General features: G+C 43.5%; 1 protein-coding gene across 1 annotated transcript in view; it reads right to left on the bottom strand.

Moving 5' to 3' along the window:
• Positions 1-9,305: 9,305 nt before the first annotated feature.
• Positions 9,306-24,191, bottom strand: part of DISC1 (DISC1 scaffold protein) — a 230,231-nt gene continuing 215,345 nt past the window's right edge. The window contains exons 13-14 of the mRNA XM_068147069.1: positions 21,264-21,411; positions 9,306-9,418 (exon numbers count right to left, since the gene is read on the bottom strand). Of these exons, the coding sequence (XP_068003170.1) occupies positions 9,306-9,418; positions 21,264-21,411 (261 nt within the window). The remainder of the gene's footprint in view (positions 9,419-21,263; positions 21,412-24,191) is intronic.

The following is a 24,191-nucleotide window of genomic DNA, read 5'->3' as shown; positions in this document are numbered from 1 at the left end:
ACCCTCAGCAAGTTTGCTGATGACACCAAGCTGTGTGGTGCAGCAGACACGCTGGAGGGAAGGGAGGCCATCCAGAGGGACCTTGACAGGCTGGAGAGGTGGGCACAAGCCAACCTCATGAGGTTCAATAAGAGCAAGTGCAGGGTCCTGCATCTGGGTCGAGGCAATCCCAGGCACAAATACAGGCTGGGCAGTGAATGGCTGGAGGGTAGCCCTGAGGAGAGAGACTTGGGGGTGCTGGTGGACAAAAAGCTCAACAGGAGCTCTCAGTGTGCACTTGCAGCCCGCAAAGCCAATCAGATCCTGGGCTGCATCAGGAGAAGTGTGGCTAGCAGGTCGAGGGAGGTGATCCTCCCCCTCTACTCAGCCCTGGTGAGACCCCACCTGGAGTACTGTGTCCAGTTCTGGAGCCCCTATTACAAGAGGGATGTGGAGGTGCTGGAAGGTGTCCAGAGAAGGGCCACAAGGATGATCAGAGGGCTGGAGCACCTCTCCTATGAGGACAGACTGAAGGAGTTGGGGCTGTTCAGTCTGCAGAAGAGAAGGCTCTGAGGTGACCTAATTGTGGCCTTCCAGTATCTGAAGGGGGCCTACAGGAAGGCTGGGGAAGGACTTCTCAGGATCTCAGGTAGTGACAGGACTAGGGGGAATGGAATGAAGCTGGAGGTGGGGAGATTCAGGCTAGATGTGAGGAGGAGGTTCTTCACCATGAGAGTGGTGAAACCCTGGAATGTGTTGTCCAGGGAGGTGGTCGAGGCCCCGTCCCTGGGGGTGTTTAAGAGCAGGCTGGATGAGGCTCTGTCCAGCCTGGTCTAGTGTGGGGTGTCCCTGCCCGTGGCAGGGGGGTTGGAACTGGATGATCCTTGTGGTCCCTTCCAACCCTGAATGAAACTATGAAACTATGAACCTATGAAACTATGAAACTTGTGAGTATCCAAGTGGCTCAGCAGGTCCCGAACTAATTCCTCATGGATTTCCAGGTCAGGGGGAAGCATCTGGACTCTCTTCCTTTGGACTAAGTGTGTGTGTGAGGAACTGTGTGCATGCTCACACACATCTGCAAGAGTGCAGAGGTAAGGACTGCCACAGTCACCCATGTCTTAGAGCCATGTCTGAGGTGCCAGCCCATGGCAGAGGCAGGATGCTGTTCAGGAAGATCAGAGAGGAGAGCTGAAATGGAAAGGTGATTATCAGTGCAGAAAAATCCTTGAATTAAAATGCAGAGTTTGCTTCTTTCTTTTAAACCTGTGAACCATCTTTAGGGTATGTATAAGCCATATGTGGAAGGCATTAAAGGGATAAATATGGAGCAGATGTGTTTTCCTGAGCCTTTACCTGGGACTGGAATGAGTGGATAAACACCCTGGGAGCATGACACATCAGCCACTTTGCTTAGGTCACTGTAGAGGATGGTGTGTACATAGGAATTTGGATTATTTTCTCCTATCAATTCAACTCCAAGAGCTAAATACTACCTCCCGTCATAAATGGTACAGTAACCATTAACAGGTTTAGAGGTAAAATATGAGGGTTACCACTACCTTTTGTGAAAGATAAACAGTCTCTGTTACCAATTTATAGGGAAAGTGAACAAAGAAATCCCAAAATGATAGTCCCCCTGGTCTCAATATATCTTTGGGGAAGAACTTTCTGAAGCCTGAAAACTAATGCTGAAAAAAAGGACACAGTAACAAGGCCTGATGATTTATTTATCTTCCAGGAGACAGCATTGCTGCTTCGTATTTTTTTTCCACTACAGAAGATCTTTATTTTAACAGGATTATTAAGCATTGACATCTAGGCAGACCAAATCAATATTACATTTCCAATTCAGGATAATAAAAAAACACACACTGTATAAAGAAGGAAACCAAGCTGGTGATGCTTTACTGTTCCCATGTGTCATGGGTTAAGGGTTAAGGCTTGTGCCTTTAAGAACCACAGAGTACAAGCCTCCAGAGGCTAGATGGGGCCAGGGAGTGGACAGGAAATTGTAATCTTTTGGTATTTCATTCCCATAGTGCCTGCATCCCCAATACAAGACTGGCTGCATGGCTAGTTTCTTCCCCTTTTCCCTTTTTTCCTTTTATCTCTCTCTCTCCTCCATGATGCTTCTCCCTTACCTGTGTGATGCAGGGGACTGAGGCCTGAAGCTGGCAAGCCAAATTTTAGCTGCATCACTTAGGTTCGGTATGGGGGGGGTTGCAGGGATGTACCCGGGGGGGGGGGGAGGGGGTGGGGACACTTGTGGCCTGTCTTTTTTGCCTGGTTTGGTGGAAGTTTGGATAAGGCTTTGGTCTGATGGGCTTTGTATTAAGCCCAGACTATGGAATTTCTGTGTATTTTGCACTGCTTTGCACTGTAGTTATTGATAGCAACTTCCATTTACCTTCCAACATTATTCTGCATTTCTATCCAATCCTGTGTGGAGTTGTCTTTAATTACTTTGGGAGTAGTTTTAGAGCCTGCCTTCCTCCACTGCTTAAACAAAGACACCATGTCATAACCAGGTGATATTACTGTGCTGGAAGAGCTGCTGTGTGTTACTATGCGCACAGTTCTAGGGAGAAGTTTCAAGGAGAGCTGGGATTTGGTGCAGCTGTGCCATGTATTCACCCAAAGAATTTGGGGCACTTGATGAGAAGACAAAGAAGAAATGCTTCCTGTCAGGATTAATGGCGAGACAGCAGCTTCACTTGCTACAGCTCATTACAGAAAATTAGCAATGACAAATCACTTATGGCTGTGAGAGACAGAGTGCTCTTCTCACCTTTTCCCTCTCATTTAATGAAAATTAGTGGCAATAGGTTGATCAAATGCCAGCACCATAAGCCAAGACAAGAAGTGCTTAATGGCTACAGTTCTGGTTGATTTTCTTTGGGTTTTGTTCTTTTGCAGAGGATGTTGTGCACTGGGGCAAATGGCTGTGCTGTTTCTTAGGCTAAAGCACACTGCCTTGGCTCCCTGGCTATTGAGTCCAGTCTTGGCAACTCAGGAAAGATTTACAATTAGCCCCTCCTTAATTTTAGGTTTCGCTTGCCCTTTTGAGCTATGGTCAAGATCAGAGTGTAGGTAAATAGGCTTTTCCAACTCACAGACAGCTGCCTCATCCTCCAACTCCACCTCTGCAGCTAAGTAGCAGCTTATCAAAGCATTTCTTCCTTCTGTGCCTTTTTTTTTTCCTTAAAGCCATCAAGGAAAATGCCCACATTTAAGGTGACAATTCCTTAGTGTCACAAGCATTAGGAAGGCTGTTACCTGCATCATGATATTTTCTGAATCATGTGCCTTACCTCTGGGATGCCAGAGGGCTTTCTTCACAATTTCTGAAAAAAAGAGGATAAAAAAGAACAACCCCAAGAACCAAAACCAACAAAAACCAAACACACAAAACCCCCCAAAACCCAAACTTGCTTTAACTTTGAGAGGCAGATCTTATTGCTCCAGTAGTCAATTACTCTCTGTGCTGGAAATGTCTTAATTTTTTTGTTGTGGAGGATTCTGCTAGATGAAATGGCCAATAGGCATTGGAAATCTGTCCCCAGGTAAATACTAAAGGACATAGGCAGGTCACCTTTCACTCTTTAGCTGGCTAAATTATTTGTGTGGAGTTTTGCTGGTCTTCTCTTATAAGGAAGTTACTTTTTCCTAATCTCCAACCATTCATGTACCACTTTTCCTGAATCCTTGTCTACTTTAACTTTCAAGGAGCAGCACAGTTGTCAGCGCTTGTAAAGTCTTGTTAATGCCATGTGCAGAAGGCAATGCTACATTCCTGTTCTTCAACCTTGCCCATCTAAGTGTGGGAAGTAGTCTGGTCACCAGGCAGTTGCAAGGAAAGAAATACCCTGTGATCTGAACTCATCAGACAATAGCTAGGAACAAATAGATCTCATTGAATTACCTTACTGTATTTGAGCCAGGAGAAATTAAAGTGTCCTGTGGCTTAAATTTCAGTTCATGGAGAATGCATGAGGAAGTTTTACTTTAAAGTAAAAACAACACAAAATAGTAGGTTTTTTTTCTGAAAACACAGAAGAGTGTCCCTACCACCACCTCAGTGCCTGAGGTGTGGAACAGGTCAGCCCTGGTATCTCTAACCCAGTCCCTGTGGCACAGACTCCCAGCACTGTCCTGGAGGAGCCTGGGTCCAGGCTGTTGCTCACGAGTTTTGCACTGGGGCTGCTCCTACAGAGAAGCCTGAGATTGGGCACAAAGCTCTAGGTTTTGAAATTGAGCTTGTGATACACTTAAAATCTTGAGTCTACTTGGCAAGAAAACCTAGAGGGGCTTCATTTGGTGTTTTATACTCTCTTTGTCAGAAAGGTAATAAGTTTGAGGTTGTTTTCTTCCCCCTGTTAATTAGATTGTCACTGTGAAAGGACTCTAAATTCTCCATTTCTCTAGTGAGACTCATCATGTGTCTCCAAGCTGTGACTCTGGTTGTTATTATTATTCTCTTTCTCCACCTAGTGTTCCTGTATGGCTGCTTATTATTATAAAGTACTGTCAGCTTTGCAGGTGGTTGTAAGAACAGTGATGTACCGACTTTGTGTCTTGGACAATGTCCCAGCGTCCCCTTCCCTAAGACAAGAAAACAAGGAGTGACTGAATACCATGCATGTGAAGAACCTGGATGTTTCTTTGTTCACTCAACCCCAGATGTTCTTTTCCCAAGCCTCATATTCAATCCACCATTAGAAATTTGAGAGAAATGCTTTACTGTAGCTGCTGGCTTGGCTGCTTTTCAGGTTCAGAAAGAGTCTCCTATATTCACAAGCCTTTTTTTTTTCTTTTTACTTTTAAATATCTCTCTAGAAACTTATATTATCTTCCTTAGTGCACAAAAATATCGACATCTGTACAACATATTAGAGCTTCTTTGTAGCATGTTAATCTCAGACTAAAAACCTCTTGGTCCCAGTTTCATTTTTAATAGGATAGCAAACTAAGAGGATACATGAGGATTATTCTAATCTCACCCTGGAGCTGCCTCCGGTTCTACTGCCTATCTGGGACCTATTATGGAACTGCCTTTTCCAGTACTCTAGAAAAGATGTGCTTATCTTGATTTAACAAGTAACGATAGCAAAAGCAGAAGCCTGAGCTGTCACGCTTTGGAAAGAATGGATTAGCTAATTGATTGCGAAAATAAATACTAGACTGGAGATAAACACTCTTGAGTGCTGTCCTCTCCTTGCTTTCTTCTTTAGTCCCTTGAGAATGTTTGTACACTGGGGGGGGATGTATTAAACACAACCAGCCAGTCCTCCTCCAAAGCACATGCAAAGGACTGCTTGAGGTGAGATACTGCCTCACCTTGCAGCTATCCTCAAGTAGTCCATTACACGTGCTTTGCAAGAACACTGAAACTGGTGAGGGGTCTAGAGCACAATTTTTGAGGAGCAGAAGAGGGAACTAGGGTGTTTTAGTCTGGAGAAAAGGAAGCTGGGGGGAGACCATACAGCTCTCTACAACTACCTGGAAGGAGGCTGTAGTAAGGTTGGGGTTAGTCTCTTCTCCCAAGTAACAAGTGATAGGACAAGAGGGAATGGCCTCAAGTTGTGCCAGAGAACATTTAGTTTATATATTAAGGAAAATGTCTTCATCATGGCACTGAGGGTATGTGAGAGCACACTGAGGGTGCTGCTGTAACCAGTGTACAGCCATACTTCCATCCACCCTTCTCCATGGGTGAGGAACTGAGGGAGGAGTCGGTTGCCACAGCAAGACTGGCTGAGTCACTCTAAGATTCAAGCACAAGTTTTACCTGTCTGTATAGGTCACTGCATGATGATTTTTCTTCCTTTCACATTGAAAATAGCTACGTTTTGCTGTGAGGCTCTAGCCTTTAACATGTCTTCAGATGGTTTCAGAAGACATCACAGAACTTCCCAAGCAGAGAAATCACTGTTGTCAACAGCACAGGAATAGTCACAAACATGGCTTCCCCTTTCCTCCCCTCCCCTCTCCATCCACTCCCCTGCCCCCGGATGCAATTTACAAAGTCTTGTACATTGCACAAAACACAAGCAGACATCAGGATAGGTAAAGACACATTTCTCTTTATTTAAAAGCTTTTATATCCACAGATAAAAGGCAGCTGATGGGGGGGAGGGGGGAAGTATAGTATACAATGTTTGGGTTTTTTTAGTATGTTTAGTATTCACCAAGTCTGAGAAAAGGAACAATGATTGGCTCTGACTTCCCACAATAACAGTGAAGTTAACAGAAGAATAAACTAAAGCAGTAGTAGTCCACACTAGGCATAAAATAAACATTAACAGGCACAAATATGATGTGAGTGATGACTGATTGTTTCCCTTCTCAAGCATTCAGTGTCTTATTAGAGTGGTAGCACTTTTGTGGAATCAAGTCACACAGGTTTTTAAATTGAATACCTTCAAGAAACCTCACTAGTGAGAATGAGAGTGGTGTTCTCCTGCCACTGTGATGACTGGTTACTATCCCTGAAGGACACAGACTTCATGCTTCCGCTGTAGCTGACCCTGCCTCTAAGGCATTTATAGGGTCTACCAGTTATTTGCACTACAGGCACTACCTAGTCAAAGGACAAAGCTCCAAACACCCCTTAGTACCTGGGAGAGGAGGGTCCTGTAACCTTAGTTGTACTGGCCCTCATCTCTAGGACTGCCCTCATTGTCCTATATAAATGCTTATTGCTGGAAACTCAACATCACAGAAGGCCCTTTTATTAATCCACAAGGAGCTTCTGTAGGTCATAAGGAAGTAGCTGTAAGATATCTATTCTGTCAGGGCGCTTCTTTTCTGTTTACCTGAACTCTGTGAGTTTCCGTGAATCTTTTCTGGCTGACAGTCATCCCCAGGAGCCAGGCTACGTGTACCCAACCACAGCATCCCATGATCCTGTGAACGGGCTGAATGTTAGGGTGCTGCAGACTGCCTTGAGTTGAAGACAAATGCCTTACTCCTCTGTCTGGGGGAGTTTCAGGAAGTGCTTGCTTTAGGAAGATCTCTATTTGAGACTGGGAAATGGGAACTTAGTAGCAGCATCCATGCAGGGTGAAGATCCAAGAGTCTGCTGCAGCATGGATGCTGGCCCATATATGACATAACAACAAAAGTCAACCATGTTACAGGGTTGTAATTCCACCTTAACAATTTGATTACTACAGAAACCACCTGAGCTTTGCTCCTCTATTTAGACAACCGTATACTTCCCTGTGCAATTATAATCTTGTCCTATGTTTCAGCTGCCTGGCACATTTTTTTTTCTCCACCCTTATATACTTAATATTGAGGTAGACATTTTAACTAGTATTAAAATACAAAGAAAATGAACACAATCTTAGCAGTCCAATGACCTTCACAGTTTGCAAAAATCTTGCACACCGTGGCTATAAAATGAGCAACTGAAGTGGCAGGAAAATCATTCTAAAAATACCAGACAAAAAATAGTATTAAAAGTACAGCAGTGAGTTGCAGACACATTTTTTTCATTACACTTTTAAACAAAAATTCTTCCTTTGCAACAAACAGCAGGAGCAGAATTTTTGGTGACATCAGAGATGTTAGTATCCAAGTAAGAGTACATGATGAATTCCTAAAAGCACTGACTTCTCTGAATAATGATCTAAATAGATACAGGTACTTTAGAGTGGTGGGGTTCAGTTAGGCATTGCTTTTATACATGTCTATTGCAAGAAAAATTATTAATAAATCTGTGTTCTTAAGTTTGTAAGGAAGATCAGAGCAATATAATAATAAACTTTACAAGGACACTTAAATGACTTATGGTTCATACAGTATTTCAATATAAGGAACACAAATCACAACCACAGGTTTTTGGTGGTGGTTGGGCTTTAAAATTCTGGGGGGGGGGTTGTGGGTTTGGGGTTTTTTTTCCCCCTTCCTTTTCAACCCCAGCAAGTTTATATTAATACCTAAATGAAGTTATTTAAACTAATGCTATAAGGGCTGCTGTTTGTTACCTCCACTGTACTCAATATCAAACAAGCTACAAATTTCAGCTTAAAGAACTTGGGTTAGCTTGAATGTCCTCCTGTTGATTTAATTATTGTCAGGAATGTGCAAATACATTCCGTGTAAGGAAGCTGTCAAAGCCAAGGTGGGGGGGAACAGTTGTTATTCTTACAGCTATTTTCTAAGAAATACTAGATGTTCCAGCTTTGACACTACATTTTTTAACTGGGGGGGGGGGGGGAGGGAACGTGTGGATCCATGAGTGACGACGACAGATACTGTTTACAAGCCTTCAAGGAGAACATGTAACTAACATCAAGGCAACTTTGCAGACTCAGTTGAAGTGTATCAATTTGTAATCTACACATTTACAGGGGCTGCTCTGCTCTGAAAGCTGTTTCCCAATCTGTGCCAAAACATGTGAAGCTGTGTTGAATACTTCTGATGATAGACCTCCAGGCTCTCTTTCTCCATAATTGATTTAGTTATTAGTTATGGAGGGAGAGAAGAGATCCCTGAGGTTTGGTAAAACAGTATTCAGTTACTAAAAGCAGCCCTTGGTGAATTAATATCATCCTACCAGCTCTTTCTACTCATTATTCTTTCAAATCTTGTTTTCCTGGACACCAGCTGTCACAGAGAAAGTCTCCTGTCTTTTCTTCTCCTGCCTCTCTGGCTGGCTGAAGTTGGACCAGCACGGTCTGGAGTGTTTCCTTCACCACCTGGATCTCCCTCTGCAGAGACTGTGCAAGCTTTATTAAGGAATAAATCTATAGGTGATTGGCAGTCTCTTTCTTCTTTCCAAGTTATTAAATAAATTCTTGTTCTGCTGCTCACAACAGATGGCCATGGGTATCTAATTGTAGCTTCAAATTCTTCCAAATTGTTGGGATTAAAGATGAATACATTGCTCACACTTGCCTTTAAAAAAAAAAAAAAAAAAAGGAAAAAAAGAAAAAAGATACCCTGGCAAACTGAAGCTCTCAAGTAGCACGATTTAGCACTTTAAAAAAAGAGAGGGAATGGGGGATACTGCCTCCATACTCTTCTCGTGGGAAGGAAGGACATTAAGAGCGTACCACCAGCAGCAACAGCTTTGGATGAAGGGTGGTTTTTCAAGTCAGAGATGCAGACCTTGATGGAGCACACACCAAGTAAAGGCAAGAGGGGCAGCAGGAGCAGTCCGAGACATAAACTGGATGACCACAGCTTGTGCGGCATTAGTGAGTTCAGCAGTGTGCTATGCAAAGGTAGCTTATAGCAGATAAAGTGTTTCCACTCCCTTACCTCCAGAAGGCTTTAATCTTAGCTGAATTATCAATATAATTGCAGCACTGAAATCACAGATACAGAGCTATATGAGGCTCTGCAGCGAGTGCTTTGAACAAGCGAAAAGCAAACAGATCAGCAGTAGCAAGGTTGCGCTGTTCTACATCAAAAGGAACAAGGCCACCTGAAAACATCCAAAAAAATCAGTAAAAATACTTCATTTGGTTTGACTTTTCCACATTTTATTTGCCATTGTCTAGTTCAGGTTTTCTGTAATGCCCTCAGGAGAAAAAAAAAAAAAAAAAAAAATTATGGATTGTGGTTTAGCCTTTCAATGTTATCTTCCACTCCCCTTTCCCCTAGCTCCACAATGACAGAGGGAAGGTGTCAGGTGGTGGTGACAAAGATAGGAGGGTTGCAGCAGTGACCAGAAAGGCAGATGAAGGTATGACATGCAGCAGAGAGAGCAGCAACTGCTGAGACATCCACAAGTTTTTAGGCAGCTGGGTTCCCTAGGTACTACACCTTTTTGTTCTGACTAGTCTCTCCTGGGAGCAAGCACAGTTGTACTATTGATACATCAGCTTTTCTGCTGATACAGAATACAGAATTACCCAGGTTGGAAAAGGCCTTTGAGATCATGAAGTTCAACCTATCACCCAACACCATCTAATCAACTAAACCATGGCACTAAGTGCCTCATCCAGTCTCTTTTTAAACACTTCCAGTGATGGTGACTCCACCACCTCCCTGGGCAGTCGATTCCAATGGCAAATCACTCTTTCTGTGAAGAATTTCTTCCTAACATCCAGCCTAAACCTCCTCTGGCACAGCTTGAGAACAAGAGGACAATCTGACACAGGTTGCCTGGGAGAAGAGACCAAGCCCCACCTGTCTACAAGCTCCCTTCAGGTAGTTGTAGGGAGCAATAAGGTCTCCCCCTGAGCCTCCTCTTCTCCAGGCTAAAGAACCCCTGCTCACTCACCTGCTCCTCACAGGGCTCGTGCTCCAAACCCCTCACCAGTTTTGTTGCCCTTCTCTGAACATATTCAAGCAACTCAACATCTTTCCTAAACTGAGGGGCCCAGAACTGGACATAGTACTCAGGGTGTGGCCTAACGAGTGCTGAGTACAGGGGCACAAAGACTTCCCTGCTCCTGCTGGCCACACTATTCCCGATACTGGCCAGGATGCCATTGGCCTTCTTGGCCACCTGGGCACACTGCTGGCTCATGTTCAGCCAGCTGTCAACCAGTAGCCCCAGGTCCCTTTCCACCTGGCTGCTCTCCAGCCACTCTTATGCCAGTGAGACCACCCATCATTGAATCAAGTGCAAGGAGCAAGTGTAGTTCAGTGAGACAACTAACCCTATCACCTCTTCCATAGTTTACACTACGTGGAGAGGAAAGCAAGCACAAAAATAATTAGACCTTGCTGAAGCTCTAAACCAATGACCAACGTGAACAAGCACTGGGGCCCACCCACACTGAGGCTTCCTGTACAGGTATAGCTGAAGGGCAAGGACCCCAATAGGCTAACCCAAGTGGGTCAAAGGAGAAAGAAGTAAGTTAATGTCTAACATTAAGTCATCAAATGATCTCTGAGAGAGCCAGAAACTCACTTCAGGGTAAATGAAAGAAGCTGACACTGGAACAACTCCATTTAAAAATACAACACACGGGAAGGATAATGCACAAGGACAAGCACAAGGAAATGTAGGAAAGAGATGAACCAGAGGAGGAAAGAGATGAACCAGAGGAGGAAGGAGATGGACCAAAAGAGGAAAGAGGTGAATCAGAATCAGAAGAGGAAAGAGTTGAATGGGAGTAAGCAGGCTCTGCAGGCTCCCCCAGCAGAGGCTGGTTATTCAAAAAGCAGAGGTGAATGGACGCAGGTTACTCTCAAAAGACGCAAAGTTAAACCTCCTTGCCTCCCCTCACCTTCCCCACTGCTCTTAGAAAACAGATATGGAGCACTGGAAATTGAGGGTGAGGTGGTCCTGATGCCGGAGGACACACCATCTGGGGTTCTCCCTAAAGCTAAGCAGCCTAAGATTAAACAGCCTAAGGCAAAGCAGCCTAAGGTCAAACAGTCTTCTGCTGGCATCAGGACCTGTTCCCTCAATAAAAAGAGGAGGGTAGTTGTTATTGGTGATTCCCTTCTGAGGGGAATGGAGGGCCCTATATGTCGGCCTGACCCATCTCATAGGGAACTCTGTTGTCTGCCAGGAGCCCAAGTTAATGATGTTACCAGTAGGCTGCCTAAACTGGTACAGCCCTCTGACTACTACCCCTTACTAGTTATGCAGTTAGGGAATGATGATGTTGCAACCAGAACTCCCAGGGCTATCAAAGATGACTTCAGGGCCCTGGGAGACCTGGTTGAGGGGTCAGGGGCACAAATAATTTTTTCATCAATACCTTTAACTGCAGGAGGGAATACAGTAAGGAACAGGTCAGCAGCTATAGTTAACAAGTGGCTTAGAGGCTGGTGCAGTCAAAAGAATTTTGGGTTTTTTGATATTGGGAAACTTTCCACTGCACCAGGCCAGCTGACAACAGATAGAGTACATCTGTCCCAGAGAAGGGGAAAGATCACTGTATATGAGAACGGACTGTCCCCCAAAGATAAAAAAATCCTGGGTAGGGAACTGGCGGGTCTCATAGACAGGGCTTTAAACTAGTTTCGAAGGGGGAAGGGGCTGAAGAGAGTCCTCTCAGACAAGAGTCTGGGGGCGACAAGCTAGAGTTGGAGGTGAAACCAGCAGCCCAGCTGAAGTGCATGTACACTAATGCACGAAGCATGGGTAACAAACAGGAGGAGCTGGAAGCCTTGATGCAGCAGGAAAATTATGATATAGTTGCCATCACAGAGACGTGGTGGGACGACTCACACGACTGGAGCGCTGCAATTGACGGTTACAAGCTCTTCAGGAGAGACAGGCGAGGAAGAAGGGGTGGAGGGGTGGCCCTGTACATCAGAAAGACACTAGATGCCATTGAGATGGAGATTAGGGATGATCGGGTTGAATGCTTGTGGATAAGAATTAGAGGGAAGACCAGCAGGGCAGACACCCTGGTTGGAGTCTGTTATAGACCACCCAACCAGGAGGAAGATGTTGACGAAGCATTCTATAGGCAGCTTAGGGCTGTCTCAAGATCTCCGGACCTTGTTCTCATGGGTGACTTCAACCTGCCTGACATCTGCTGGGAACTCAACACGGCAGAGAGGAGACAGTCTAGAAGGTTTTTAGAATGCATGGAGGACAGCTTCTTATCCCAGGTGCTGCGAGAGCCTACCAGGGGCAAGGCTATGCTTGACCTCCTCTTCACCAACAGGGAAGGACTGGTGGGTGATGTGGTGGTTGGAGGGTGTTTGGGGTCCAGTGACCACGAGATAATTGAATTCTCGGTTTTTGGTCAAGCCAAGAGGGGCGGCAAGAAGACCTCCACTCTGGACTTCCGGAGGGCAGACTTTGGGTTACTCAAGGAACTAATTCAGAGGGTTCCTTGGGATAAAGTCCTTAAAAACAAAGGGGTCCAGGAGAGCTGGACCTACTTCAATGAAGAATTGTTGAAGGTTCAGGGACAGGCTGTGCCAATGTGCCAGAAGATGAGCCGCCGGGGCAGACGGCCAGCCTGGATGGTTCATGAACTTTTAATGGAGCTGAGGGAAAAAAAGAGGGTGTATCACCTTTGGAAGCGAGGGGAGGCAACCCACAGAATGTTTAAGGATGTTGCTAGGTATTGTAGGAAGAGAATTAGGGAGGCAAAAGCACACTTGGAACTTAAACTGGCCTCTACTGTGAAGGACAACAAAAAGTCCTTCTATAAATACATTAATAGTAAGAGGAAGGGGAAGGAAAACCTCCACTCCTTGGTGGATACGGAGGGGAACATTGTAACCAAGGATAAGGAAAAGGCAGAGATACTTAACACCTTCTTTGCCTCAATTTTTACTAGAAGGGCAGAACGTCTTCCTGACAGCTGGTCTGCAGAGCTAGCAGAAGGAGCCAGGGAGCTGCACAGTTTCCCTATGTTCCATGAGGCGGTAGTTGGAACTCTCCTTAGCAGCTTGGATCCCCACAAGTCCATGGGACCAGATGGGATTCATCCTAGGGTGCTGAGAGAGCTGGCAGATGAGCTGGCCAAGCCACTCTCCATAATTTTCCAGCAGTCCTGGCTCACTGGCGAGGTCCCAGAGGACTGGAAGCTGGCCAACGTGGTGCCCATCCATAAGAAGGGCCGGTTGGATGAGCCAGGGAATTACAGGCCTGTCAGCCTGACCTCAGTGCCAGGCAAGATCATGGAACAGGTCATCCTGAGTTCAATAACACAACACTTACAGGATGGCCAAGGGATCAGGCCTAGCCAGCATGGATTTAGGAAGGGCAGGTCCTGCCTGACCAACCTGATCTCCTTCTATGATCAGGTGACCCGCCTGGTGGATGTGGGGAGGCCTGTTGATGTAGTCTACCTGGACCTCAGCAAGGCCTTTGACACCGTCCCCCATAGCAAACTGCTGGCCAAGCTGTCAGCCCATGGCTTGGACGGGAGCACACTGCGATGGGTTAGGAACTGGCTGGAGGGCCGAGCCCAGAGAGTGGTGGTGAATGGTGCCACATCCAGCTGGCAACCAGTCACTAGTGGTGTGCCCCAAGGATCAGTGCTGGGCCCTGTGCTCTTTAACATCTTTATTGATGATCTGGATGAGGGCATTGAGTCCATCATCAGTAAATTTGCTGACGACACCAAGCTGGGGGCAAGAGTTGATCTGCTGGAGGGTAGAGAGGCTCTGCAGAGAGACCTGGACAGGCTGGACAGATGGGCAGAATCCAACGGCATGAGATTTAACACATCCAAATGCCGGGTTCTGCACATTGGCCACAACAACCCCATGCAGTGCTACAGGCTGGGGTCAGAGTGGCTAGAGAGCAGCCAGGCAGAGAGGGATCTGGGGGTGCTGGTTGATGGTAGGCTTAACATGAGCCTGCAGTGTGCCCAGGCAGCCAAGAGGGCCAATGGCATCCTGGCCTGCATCAAGAACAGTGTGGCCAGCAGGAGCAGGGAGGTCATTCTGCCCCTGTACATTGCACTGGTTAGGCCACACCTCGAGTACTGTGTCCAGTTCTGGGCCCCTCAGTTTAGGAAGGATGTTGACTTGCTGGAACGAGTCCAGAGAAGAGCAACAAAGTTGGTGAGGGGTTTGGAACACAAGCCCTATGAGGAGAGGCTGAGGGAGCTGGGGCTGCTTAGCCTGGAGAAGAGGAGACTTAGGGGTGACCTTATCACTCTCTACAACTACCTGAAGGGAGGTTGTAGACAGGCTGATGATGGTCTCTTCTCCCAGGCACCCAGTACCAGAACAAGAGGACACAGTCTCAAGCTGCGCCAGGGGAGGTTCAGGTTGGATGTTAGGAAGAAGTTCTATACAGAAAGAGTGATTGCGCTATGGAACGGGTTGCCCGGGGAGGTGGTGGAGTCGCCGTCATTGAAGGTGTTCAGAAGGAGACTTGACAGGGTGCTTGGTGCCATGGGTTAGCTGTTTGGGTGGGTTGGATTGGTTGATGGGTTGGACACGATGATCTTGAAGGTCTCTTCCAACCTGGTTTGGTTTATTCTAATAAAGGTTTATTCTAATAAAGCTTTAGCCTTCACAGAGCTCATCCATTATGAAATGTTGCTTCACTCGACCCTGATGTCAATGCAATGCCAAGAAAAAAAGACAGCCTCAGGTTATGTGACTGTAAAAAGTGAGCTGCTACTTTTGAAAAATTGAAATGAGGAAGGACCATGCTCAAGCTACACAGACCACCACTCTCTCAAGCAGTTATGCCTTTGAAAAGCTTTTTGGCTGCTTTTGATTCTATCAGTTCCTCAAATTTCCCTCTTTGTGTGTTTACATATGTTTACTATGGTGTTAAAATGCTTACCAGGCATATTCACGCATCATTCTAATTTCTGGACAGCTCTATTAATCTCAAAGGGATTCTAGCTCTGATTACAAGTAATGGCAGTACACACAAAACTTTGCCTCTCCTACAGTCTCAAAGTACTGTACAAGGACAAATTAATTATGCTTTGCATCTTCTCTAAAGTAAGAAACATTATTATCCTCTTATAAATGGTCTGGACTGTCCACCCTTCTGCAATTTAATCATGAGGCTCTGCTGAAAACCTAATTGGTAAAACAGAAATTCTTCAGTTTATGAACACCATGAAGCCTCTGAAATTTAATTACTTCTGAGGCAGAGTCTCTGACTACACGCTGCTATTTGTAATATCCCAAGCAATTACAAAACTCTTTCCAGGTAAAGAGAATAAGCAAAATTGGAAAAAAAAAAAAAAACACACCACACAACCACAAACCCTTGACCATCATGACAGTGTGATTTACAAGGAGAGATTACTGTAAAGTTATCTCATTTTCTGCATGAAAAATGGGTTCAACAGCGCATGTCCTGTTCTATCACACAGATGTTTAGGTGAAAGAGACAAGAGATACATATTGCAAACCAGCTGCATTCCTATAGAAAAGATTAGAAGATTGTATTGTTAGACAAGAGGCCTTGGAAGGACAAAGACCACCATAGAACTGAGGTGCAAAGGGATTTTGGAGAATAGCAGGAATTTTGGACATCTGAATTAAAAAATAAGTCTTAAAAAACAAATCATCTGAAAGAGTTGTTTGGTTGGGTTTTTTAGCCTGGTTAACTATTCTGATTGTTTCTAATAGCTATTCCAGTGACTTCTTCCTCAAAGAAGCTCAGGTGGATGTCCCACTACATAACTGTATGTGTCTCCTAAACACAGGAACCAGTACACACAGAGGAGCCAGCCACTTGAAAAGTAGCTCTTTGGAAAAGGATTTTGATGTCATGGTGAACAGTGAACTGAACTTGAGCCAGCAGTGTGTCTTTGTGGCAAAGATGGCCAACAGAGTAAGAAAAGCATTGCCAGCAGGTGGAGGGAGCTGATCCTTCTGCTCTACTCAGCACTGGTGAGGGCCCATCTGGAGTGCAGGGTCCACTTCTGGGCTTCACAGTATGTGAAAGATACGGACTTACTATGGTGAGTCCAGCACAGGGCTGGATCATCTGTCGTCTATGGAGATACTGAGGGAGCTGGGACTGTTTAACCTGGAAAAGAAGCCTCAGTTGCTGAAGGGTGGGAACGAAGAAGTGGGAGCCAGACTCCTCTTGCTAGTGTACAGGGACAGAACAAGAAGCAACAGGCAAGAATTCTAAACCAGGAAATTGAATCTGAATACAAGAAAATTACTTAGTTTTACTATTGTTTGTTTTAATGAGTGTCAAACTCCGGAACATATCCCACAGAGAGGTTGTATAGTCTCCATCCTTGGAGATACTAAAAACCTGCCTGGATATGATACTGAGCAACCTGCTTTAGATGACCCTACTTGAGCATGGGTATGGTCAGATCAGATGATCTCAAGATGTCACTTCCAACTACATGATTTTGTGATTGTGCAAGCTGTGTGCCAAAGGATGGGAGAAGAGGAAAGACAATTCAACATTTACTTGGAATGACCTGAGCTTTGACCTTTTTGAAGCGTACTCCTGGCAGTGAAGGGAAGATGCTGAGCAAATCCTTGCTGCTCCTATATAAAGCCTGTGTGATGTCTCTCAGCAAGAGACCAAAATGGCCTTTGGCAGACCATCACTTCTCCTTACAAAACACAGGAGGTGCTTATGGTATTGAAAACAGATCAGAAATTTTGCATGTTCCCCCCTCCATTACTGTCTCTTTCCTTCACGTCCATGAATCTGTTTCTATAATGTTTTGAAAAGTGGATCACTTCATTAGTCTGCGTATCAGCTGTCTCCAAATCAGCAGAAAATGGAAGGCAAAGAAGGTGCAGCACATGAGTGGAAATTAGAATAAACCAGGTTGGAAAAGACCTTTGAGATCATCGCGTCCAACCTATAATCCAACACTATCTAATCAACTAACCCATGGCCCCATCCAGTCTCTTCCTAAACACCTCCAGTGATGGTGACTCCACCACCTCCCTGGGCAGCCCATTCCAATGGGCAATCACTCTTTCTATGGAGAACATCTAGCCTAAACCTCCCTTGTCATAGCTTGAGACTGTGTCCTCTTGTTCTGGTGCTGGTTGCCTGGGAGAAGAGACCAGCCCCCACCTGGATACAATATACTGATCACCCTTCAACACAGCATGAACAATACAAGAGGAACCACAATGTGACACATACTGGGAAGAACTCATTCTCCTGCCATCAAAAATAAAATCAAAGACAGTACCACAGCTGCCTCCCACTCTTGTGGGATCCCCAAATTTCTTGCAGGTTCACCTAGGGTGAGACTCCCCAGTAAGGCACAGTCAGGGCTACATTCTATGCTTGTGATTATGCCAAAAACCTACACTGGCATAAAGCCAAAACTTGTGTGAGAGCCTGCTGGATCATAAAGGTGAAGGGTCAGTGAAGTGACCTGCAGTGACTAATGAATGTTTAGGTACAACATTCTATTTTCAAAACAACTGCTTAAAATACCCATTTTAGGGCAAGGAATAGAAATTGCTTCTATAATAATAGTCCAGACAGGTTTTCCTCCAAGAAAAGCATTTTGACTAAGAGGAACCATTACATGCATTCAAATTGTCTATCAAAACGCAACTGCTAATTAAGAACAAAAATGACTGTGAAATTGCAATATAGGCTCCATCTAATTTTACTTGGAATTCCAGGCCTTTACTGTCAGAAAAGTAACACCTCTCATTAGTTCTGTAGTCACCAGAATGAGTCACCTCTCATCCTTAGGTTTTTCCAGTTAATGATGTAGACTGTTTTCATACACTTGCCAACGATCAACCATAACTGAACGTTTTGCAAGCTTATTTGGTTACACTACATACAATTTAGCAAATGTTACAGCGCGACTGAGGAGCTCTTCCTCGCACTCTATTTGATACTTTTAATACAAAAGTACAGCTTAATATTTGTTGTGAAAAGCTTCAATAATGAATTAGAATCTCAAGCAGGACTGTGCTTATAGCCAGGACTAAGAAATATCACTGATTTCTCCTTTGTTCAGGTTGTGCTGGTAATTATGACAAGAAGCATGGTTGATTTAAGTGTGCTCTGTCATTGAAAAGCAGAATCAAAACCAATGACATCTGGGATTTTTCTTCTAATACAAACTTAATTATTAATCAAAGACATCACACACTATACATTAGCAAATGGCTTGAGAGCACCAGGAATTTATTTTATCAGTGGAGTCTTTAAAAGTCTTTTAATAATCAGACAGAACCAAAGTAGATCTGTGCAGCTCCAACAGATTTTTAACGTAGGACAGTTTGTAACATTCATGTGTAATAGGCATGAATGGGTTGATGAGGGAAAGGGCAAAAATGGCCATTAAACAGGACTCTGAAAAAATTTATCCTGCTTTCATTAAAATTTCAGGTCTTTTAAGCTCCTGCTCTCAGACTTTCAATGTCAAATGCATAATTATGCAGTATTTGGGATAAGAAATTGTCTTATTTAAAACCAAACAATCATACAAACAAAGGATCTATCCATTAATCATTAATTTTTCTGCTGAGGCTAATTATTGACATCAATCTTGGTGCTAGTACCTGCAATATGGGTGAGTTACCAATGAGTAAAGTTTAGTTTACAGGCACTAAGCAGTTCTCATTTAAAAAGCCAACCTATCAGTCTGCAGCACTGCAGTAGCTATTTTATTCATCCCTCTTACAAGTACAGCACCACGATTACACGTACCAGATGGTAACATTTTACACACATTGATCTGGACTACCTCTGAAATAGCAACTGAATGTTAATGAAGGGTAGCTGATTTGCTGGGCTGCCTCTCTGTATGTCCCTCTGTTTGAAACAAAGATTTTTATTTGTGAATGGTGGTCTTGCTAGGACCAGGATGCTGCACAATGTGCATTTCTGTAGTGAGCTGAATGTCAGACACCTGTGGCTTAGAATAAGACAAATCTGCAACTCAAACTTTCAATGACTAAGTTTTGGTTTTATAACTAACTCTAGCAGTTTCAACAGCTACAAAGAAATATGCAAATACTATTATTTTACTTACTTGCAGGGTATCCTCTTCAGAGGAAGAAAAAAAAAACCACAAGCAAGTTTTTCAGGTTATTTCACCTTACATGGCAAACTTAACTACGACTGACCTGATTGTTTGGTTGGAATATGAATTTAAGCCCACTGCAAAGAACCTGCAGAGACTGTAAATATACCTAAAAGAATAGTGCAGATTGGCCTGCAGCAAATATCAGAAAGTAATCTTTCTGTGCATTGAATTGCATAGAAGAAATTGTTGTAGTAACAATTAGTGACTGGATTTCTCCCCTCTGATGCAACCCCTCACCAGAGCCTTCCTTCTCATATTCCTTTAAAGTTTGATTTTGATATCTCTAAAGAAACCAAGTTTCTAGAACAGGAATTTTGCAATGAGCCAGCAATAGATGCCAAATTACTTAGAATGCAGTGGTAATTCCACATACCCACCTCAGCTTAGGGGGAACCAAATACTTCTTAGCACTGTCATCATCTCAACTCATTCAGCTGTCTGCACAGGCTCCTCTTCTAATCTCTCCAAGCTGAATTCATTAATCTTTCTTCATTATCCTATTGCCTGCCACCTCTTCTCCACTAAAACCTAAGCAGCTAGGTGCTCTTATCTTCCTTAGCCTCACTGATTCTTCTTCTCCTTTCCCTTACTTAGAGCAGAATTTATTTTTTGATAGGTTTTTCTGCAGGGAAAAGGCTGTGTTAAACTAGCACAGAAAGCTACAAATGAAACAATACTCTGCGCTCCTAAGTTCTGAAAACCATCCACAGATGTAGGCCCAATGAAGGCCTCACAAAGGTTAAGCAACCTTCAATCAGATGCTGAATGACAGATGAAGCACGAAAAGAGATAAGACAACATCTCATCTGGCTACTTGCACTGGGGTGTAAGAGGCAGATTAAATTGCATAAGATGACACACAATGCATCTGCTGCCCAGTTTTTAAAAGGAAAAAAAATCCAATGAACGAAAAGTGGCAATATACACATTCTGCACAAATGATGTAGCACTTAATTTAGCTAAATTGTGCTGGGAAATGCAGGTATATGGACACTTGTATCCAGACAGCATTTGGTGCACTAGATATTTACTTAAACAAGCATTAGAAACAACAGAATTTTAACAGTAGAACAAAGGCTTTCCAGTGCCTAACATCAATTTACAAAGAATTAACTTCTATTTAAATCAATTAATGTTGGGTTAGACCATAGTGAAAATACATTGTAGGAAAACCTGATACAACAACAATGCCCAACTCAGCAAGACAACCGATTCTCTGTTGCTTAATGTATGAGTCAGTAGTGTGCTCAGGTGGCAAAGGCAGCCAACAGCATGCTGGCCTGTATTGGGAATAACCTGACAAGAAGGAAGACCATGGAAGTGATTGTCCCCCTGTACTCAGCACTGGTGAGGCCACACTTTGAGTACTGTGTATAGTTTTGGGGCTCTCACTACAAGAAAGGTGATGAAGTGCTGGAGTGCATCCAGAGAAGAGCAACAAACCTGGTGAACAGGGCTTATGAGGAGCAGTGGGGGGAACTGGGGGTGTTTAGTCTGGAGAAAAGGAGGCTGAGGGGAAAACCTCAGTGGTCTCTACAACTACCTGAAAGGAGGCCTGAGAGAGGCGGGGCTTGGTCTCTTTTCCCTAGTGACACGTGATAAGATGAGAAAAAATGGCCTCAAGCTGCAGCAGAGGAGGCACCCACTGAAAGGGTTCTCAAACACTGGAAGAGGCTTACTAGGGGAAGTAGCTGAATCACCATCCCTAGAGGTGTTTAAAAGATGCAGAGATACAGTGCTAAGACATGGTTTAGCACCAGACTTGTGGAATTAGATAATGTTTGGACCTAATGACCTTAAAGCCCCTTTCCAATCAAAAGAAATCTATGATTCTATTCAGTCCCTGTAAAGAACCAGTGTTCCATGTTACATACTTACGCAGACTGATATGTATCTCAAAAAGGATATGAATAACTCCTTCATCAACTCTGCAGGAGGAACTTCGCAACTGATCTTCCAGACACACTAATTGCTCACTTATTGCTTCGCACTTTGCTCCCAACTCTGCAGAAAATATGAAGAACTCCTACAGGAGGTTGAAAAAGAAAGAGAAAAGAAAACATGTTTGCTGCTAACGGCGTTTTCTACATCAAATTTGCATCAATTAAGCAGAAAATGAAGTATTAGTAAGGGGATATGATATTTTGCAGTGCTACAATATTGCCTGAAGGGAAATTACCATTAGAAAGAGGAAAAAAAAAGTTAATATATAATAAATTAGTGATTTATATGAAATGGAACGGGCTTGTGGCCTCAGTTTATTTCCCAGCAGAAAAAAAAATATTATGATCTCACTCTCAACAGAAGATTAAAAGACTCTGAAGACAGAGCTGATCTCCCCCTTCCCTGGTGTCTCAACACAGCAGGGTAGGGAAATCTTATGCTGACTACACCATTCAGGTTCCTAAATTTCAAGTTGTTTATGTAAATATGATTTACACTTATAGGTCATTTAAGCATTTCAAGCAGCAGCAACACTTCTGCTATCTTTTATAAACACAAAATGCACTTAGATTTTTTATTTTTTTTTTTGAGGAAAAACCTGACTACAATACTTAGGGATTTAACTCACCAGAGAAAATACATCAGAGTCTTAGTGATTGCAAGATGAAACAACACTTTTTTTACTGTGTTATGAAACAAAGCTTAACTTTTCAAAACTAATGCATCTCTATTTAGAACATATGCAGACAAAGACCTTTTGTATCTTCAATTATTTCAAACCAGTTGCAAAGTCCTTCCTGTAAGTTTCTCTGCTCTCAGATGTACTTACTGCACAAGGGGAATTTGTATCTTCTGTATCTTTTATTGAGTACTTTGAGAAATGACTCAGATAAACAGCAATGATGAGAGGGAGAAGGGGAGGAAAAAAATTAAAGTCAAGCAATTTCTACAGCACCGAGACAAGCCTCTTTTCTCCATCCCAAGGCATCATAGTGTTGCCTCTAGTGAATGAGAGAGTTCATTTGTAAGGAAAAGATTATGGTGCCAAGATGAAGTTCTGCTGGAGCCATGTTGAAAAACATGGAGTCATTCATCATCTGTAATCCAGAAAACTGGACATTCTCTAGATCTAGCCTATGCACTGGTCCATAAAGCCATCTGTATGTGTGGCCATATACAAACCAGAAAGTTTTTCTCCTTTATAAAGAAGTACTTGGAGCCCTTTGCAATGATCTCTTGATGTAATGGCAGCCATCAGTGATTGTTTAAGACAAATAAAGACTTTGCAATCAAAGCCTTCCAAAGAAATCCTGCTTATGCTTTTTGCAATAGTGTCTATTGTAAAACAGCCTGATTTTTGGTAGCAGTTCTGTGCTATCCTTATACTTCACATCACATAGAGCATACATAAATGTCTGAAGAGCTCTTGCTAGCTGGCATGACCTCTGTTAATGCACAGAGCTTCAACTTCCTATATCTTCTCCCAGACATGGCAATCTAGTGGATCCCATGGGTATGTAACCAAATGCAGCTTGAAACCCGGACAACTGAGAGGATAAAGAGAGGTTATGTGGCAAACACCCACAGCTTGGACACAGAAGCACAATATGAGAAACAGCTGGCTGAATCCCTGGCTCTCATCAGAAGACGTGAGCAGCCACCTTCATAGTCATTATCAACCCTGAGAATCTACAGCAGCATTCCACAGAAAGCCAACCATATCCTGGGTTGCATCAAGAGAAGTGTGCAGCCAACAGGTCAAGAGAGGTGATTCTCCCCATCTACACCACCCTGGTGAGACCCCACCTGGAGTATCGTGTCCAGTTCTGGAGCCCCTATTACAAGAATTATATGGACATGCTGGAATGTGTCCAGAGAAGGGCCACACCCTTAGAGATGTAAAAATGACCTATTGTTTTAAAAATGAGAACAGAGGAGGAGAAGGCACATGTCCTCTCTATGGCTACACATGTCCTTTTTTCCAAGATCTGGAACAGAAAATGAGGAGTAAATCTTCCAACCCACTGCTAGATAATTATTCAATATACAAGTAGGACTTTCAATGTTGTTAGGGAAGAACATGTAAGAACAGGTGACAGTTGTCTAAAAGAACTTGGGCTGGAAGAGTCAGTAAATTGCAAAACTGAAGCACTCCGAAAACATTTATAAATTCAAAACTGTCTAGAGAAAGCTCCATCTCTGAATACTAATTTTTCTCTAACACTTAATTACATAAGAAAATCAGGTCCTCCCATAGCCGCCTTCTCAAAGCGAAAGCAAGACAAAGTCCACTCAGTGCTATGCAATCATCAAATAGTTAATTTAGGAAGAACAGCTTTTAATTAACACACAAACTATTAAGTATTGCTCTGATAGGAAAAAAGCCATAAAAAATTTCAGATCTGACTCTTTTTACACACTGTACTTCAACAAAATGAATTAGTGATGTACAGATCGTACAGTGAATCATAAACAGCGGATTCTTGCCCTTATTGAACACTTTAGTCTGATCTGGTCACTGCTTTTATCAAGATTTTGGATCACATTCATGGTGTCAAGAAGGATGACACTTCTAGTCATTTTAAATCATCAGTTACTGCAGACAGCAAGTAAAAGCTACAGTATGTTCCTTAATACCTGTGCCATTAAATGTATTTAAATAGAAAAAGCATTATAAAGATACACATAATAGTAGACTATCTCATTCTTTTTTCCTGTTCATGGCAGGAACATTTATCCAGATAATTGGTCACCCAATTAGCACTAGAATCAGTTGCTGTAAGAGAAGATCCATTTCCTCCACTTTAAAACTGCCCTTATGTTTCCTGACTTGTTGATGCAAATACAAGTTCACTGGACAGC

This window comes from Melanerpes formicivorus, unplaced genomic scaffold, assembly GCF_026170545.1.
Source record: "Melanerpes formicivorus ecotype bairdi unplaced genomic scaffold, bMelFor1.0.p_v2 SCAF_2, whole genome shotgun sequence".
Taxonomy (NCBI): Eukaryota; Metazoa; Chordata; class Aves; order Piciformes; family Picidae; genus Melanerpes; species Melanerpes formicivorus.
This window is presented reverse-complemented; position numbering and strand designations above follow the sequence as displayed.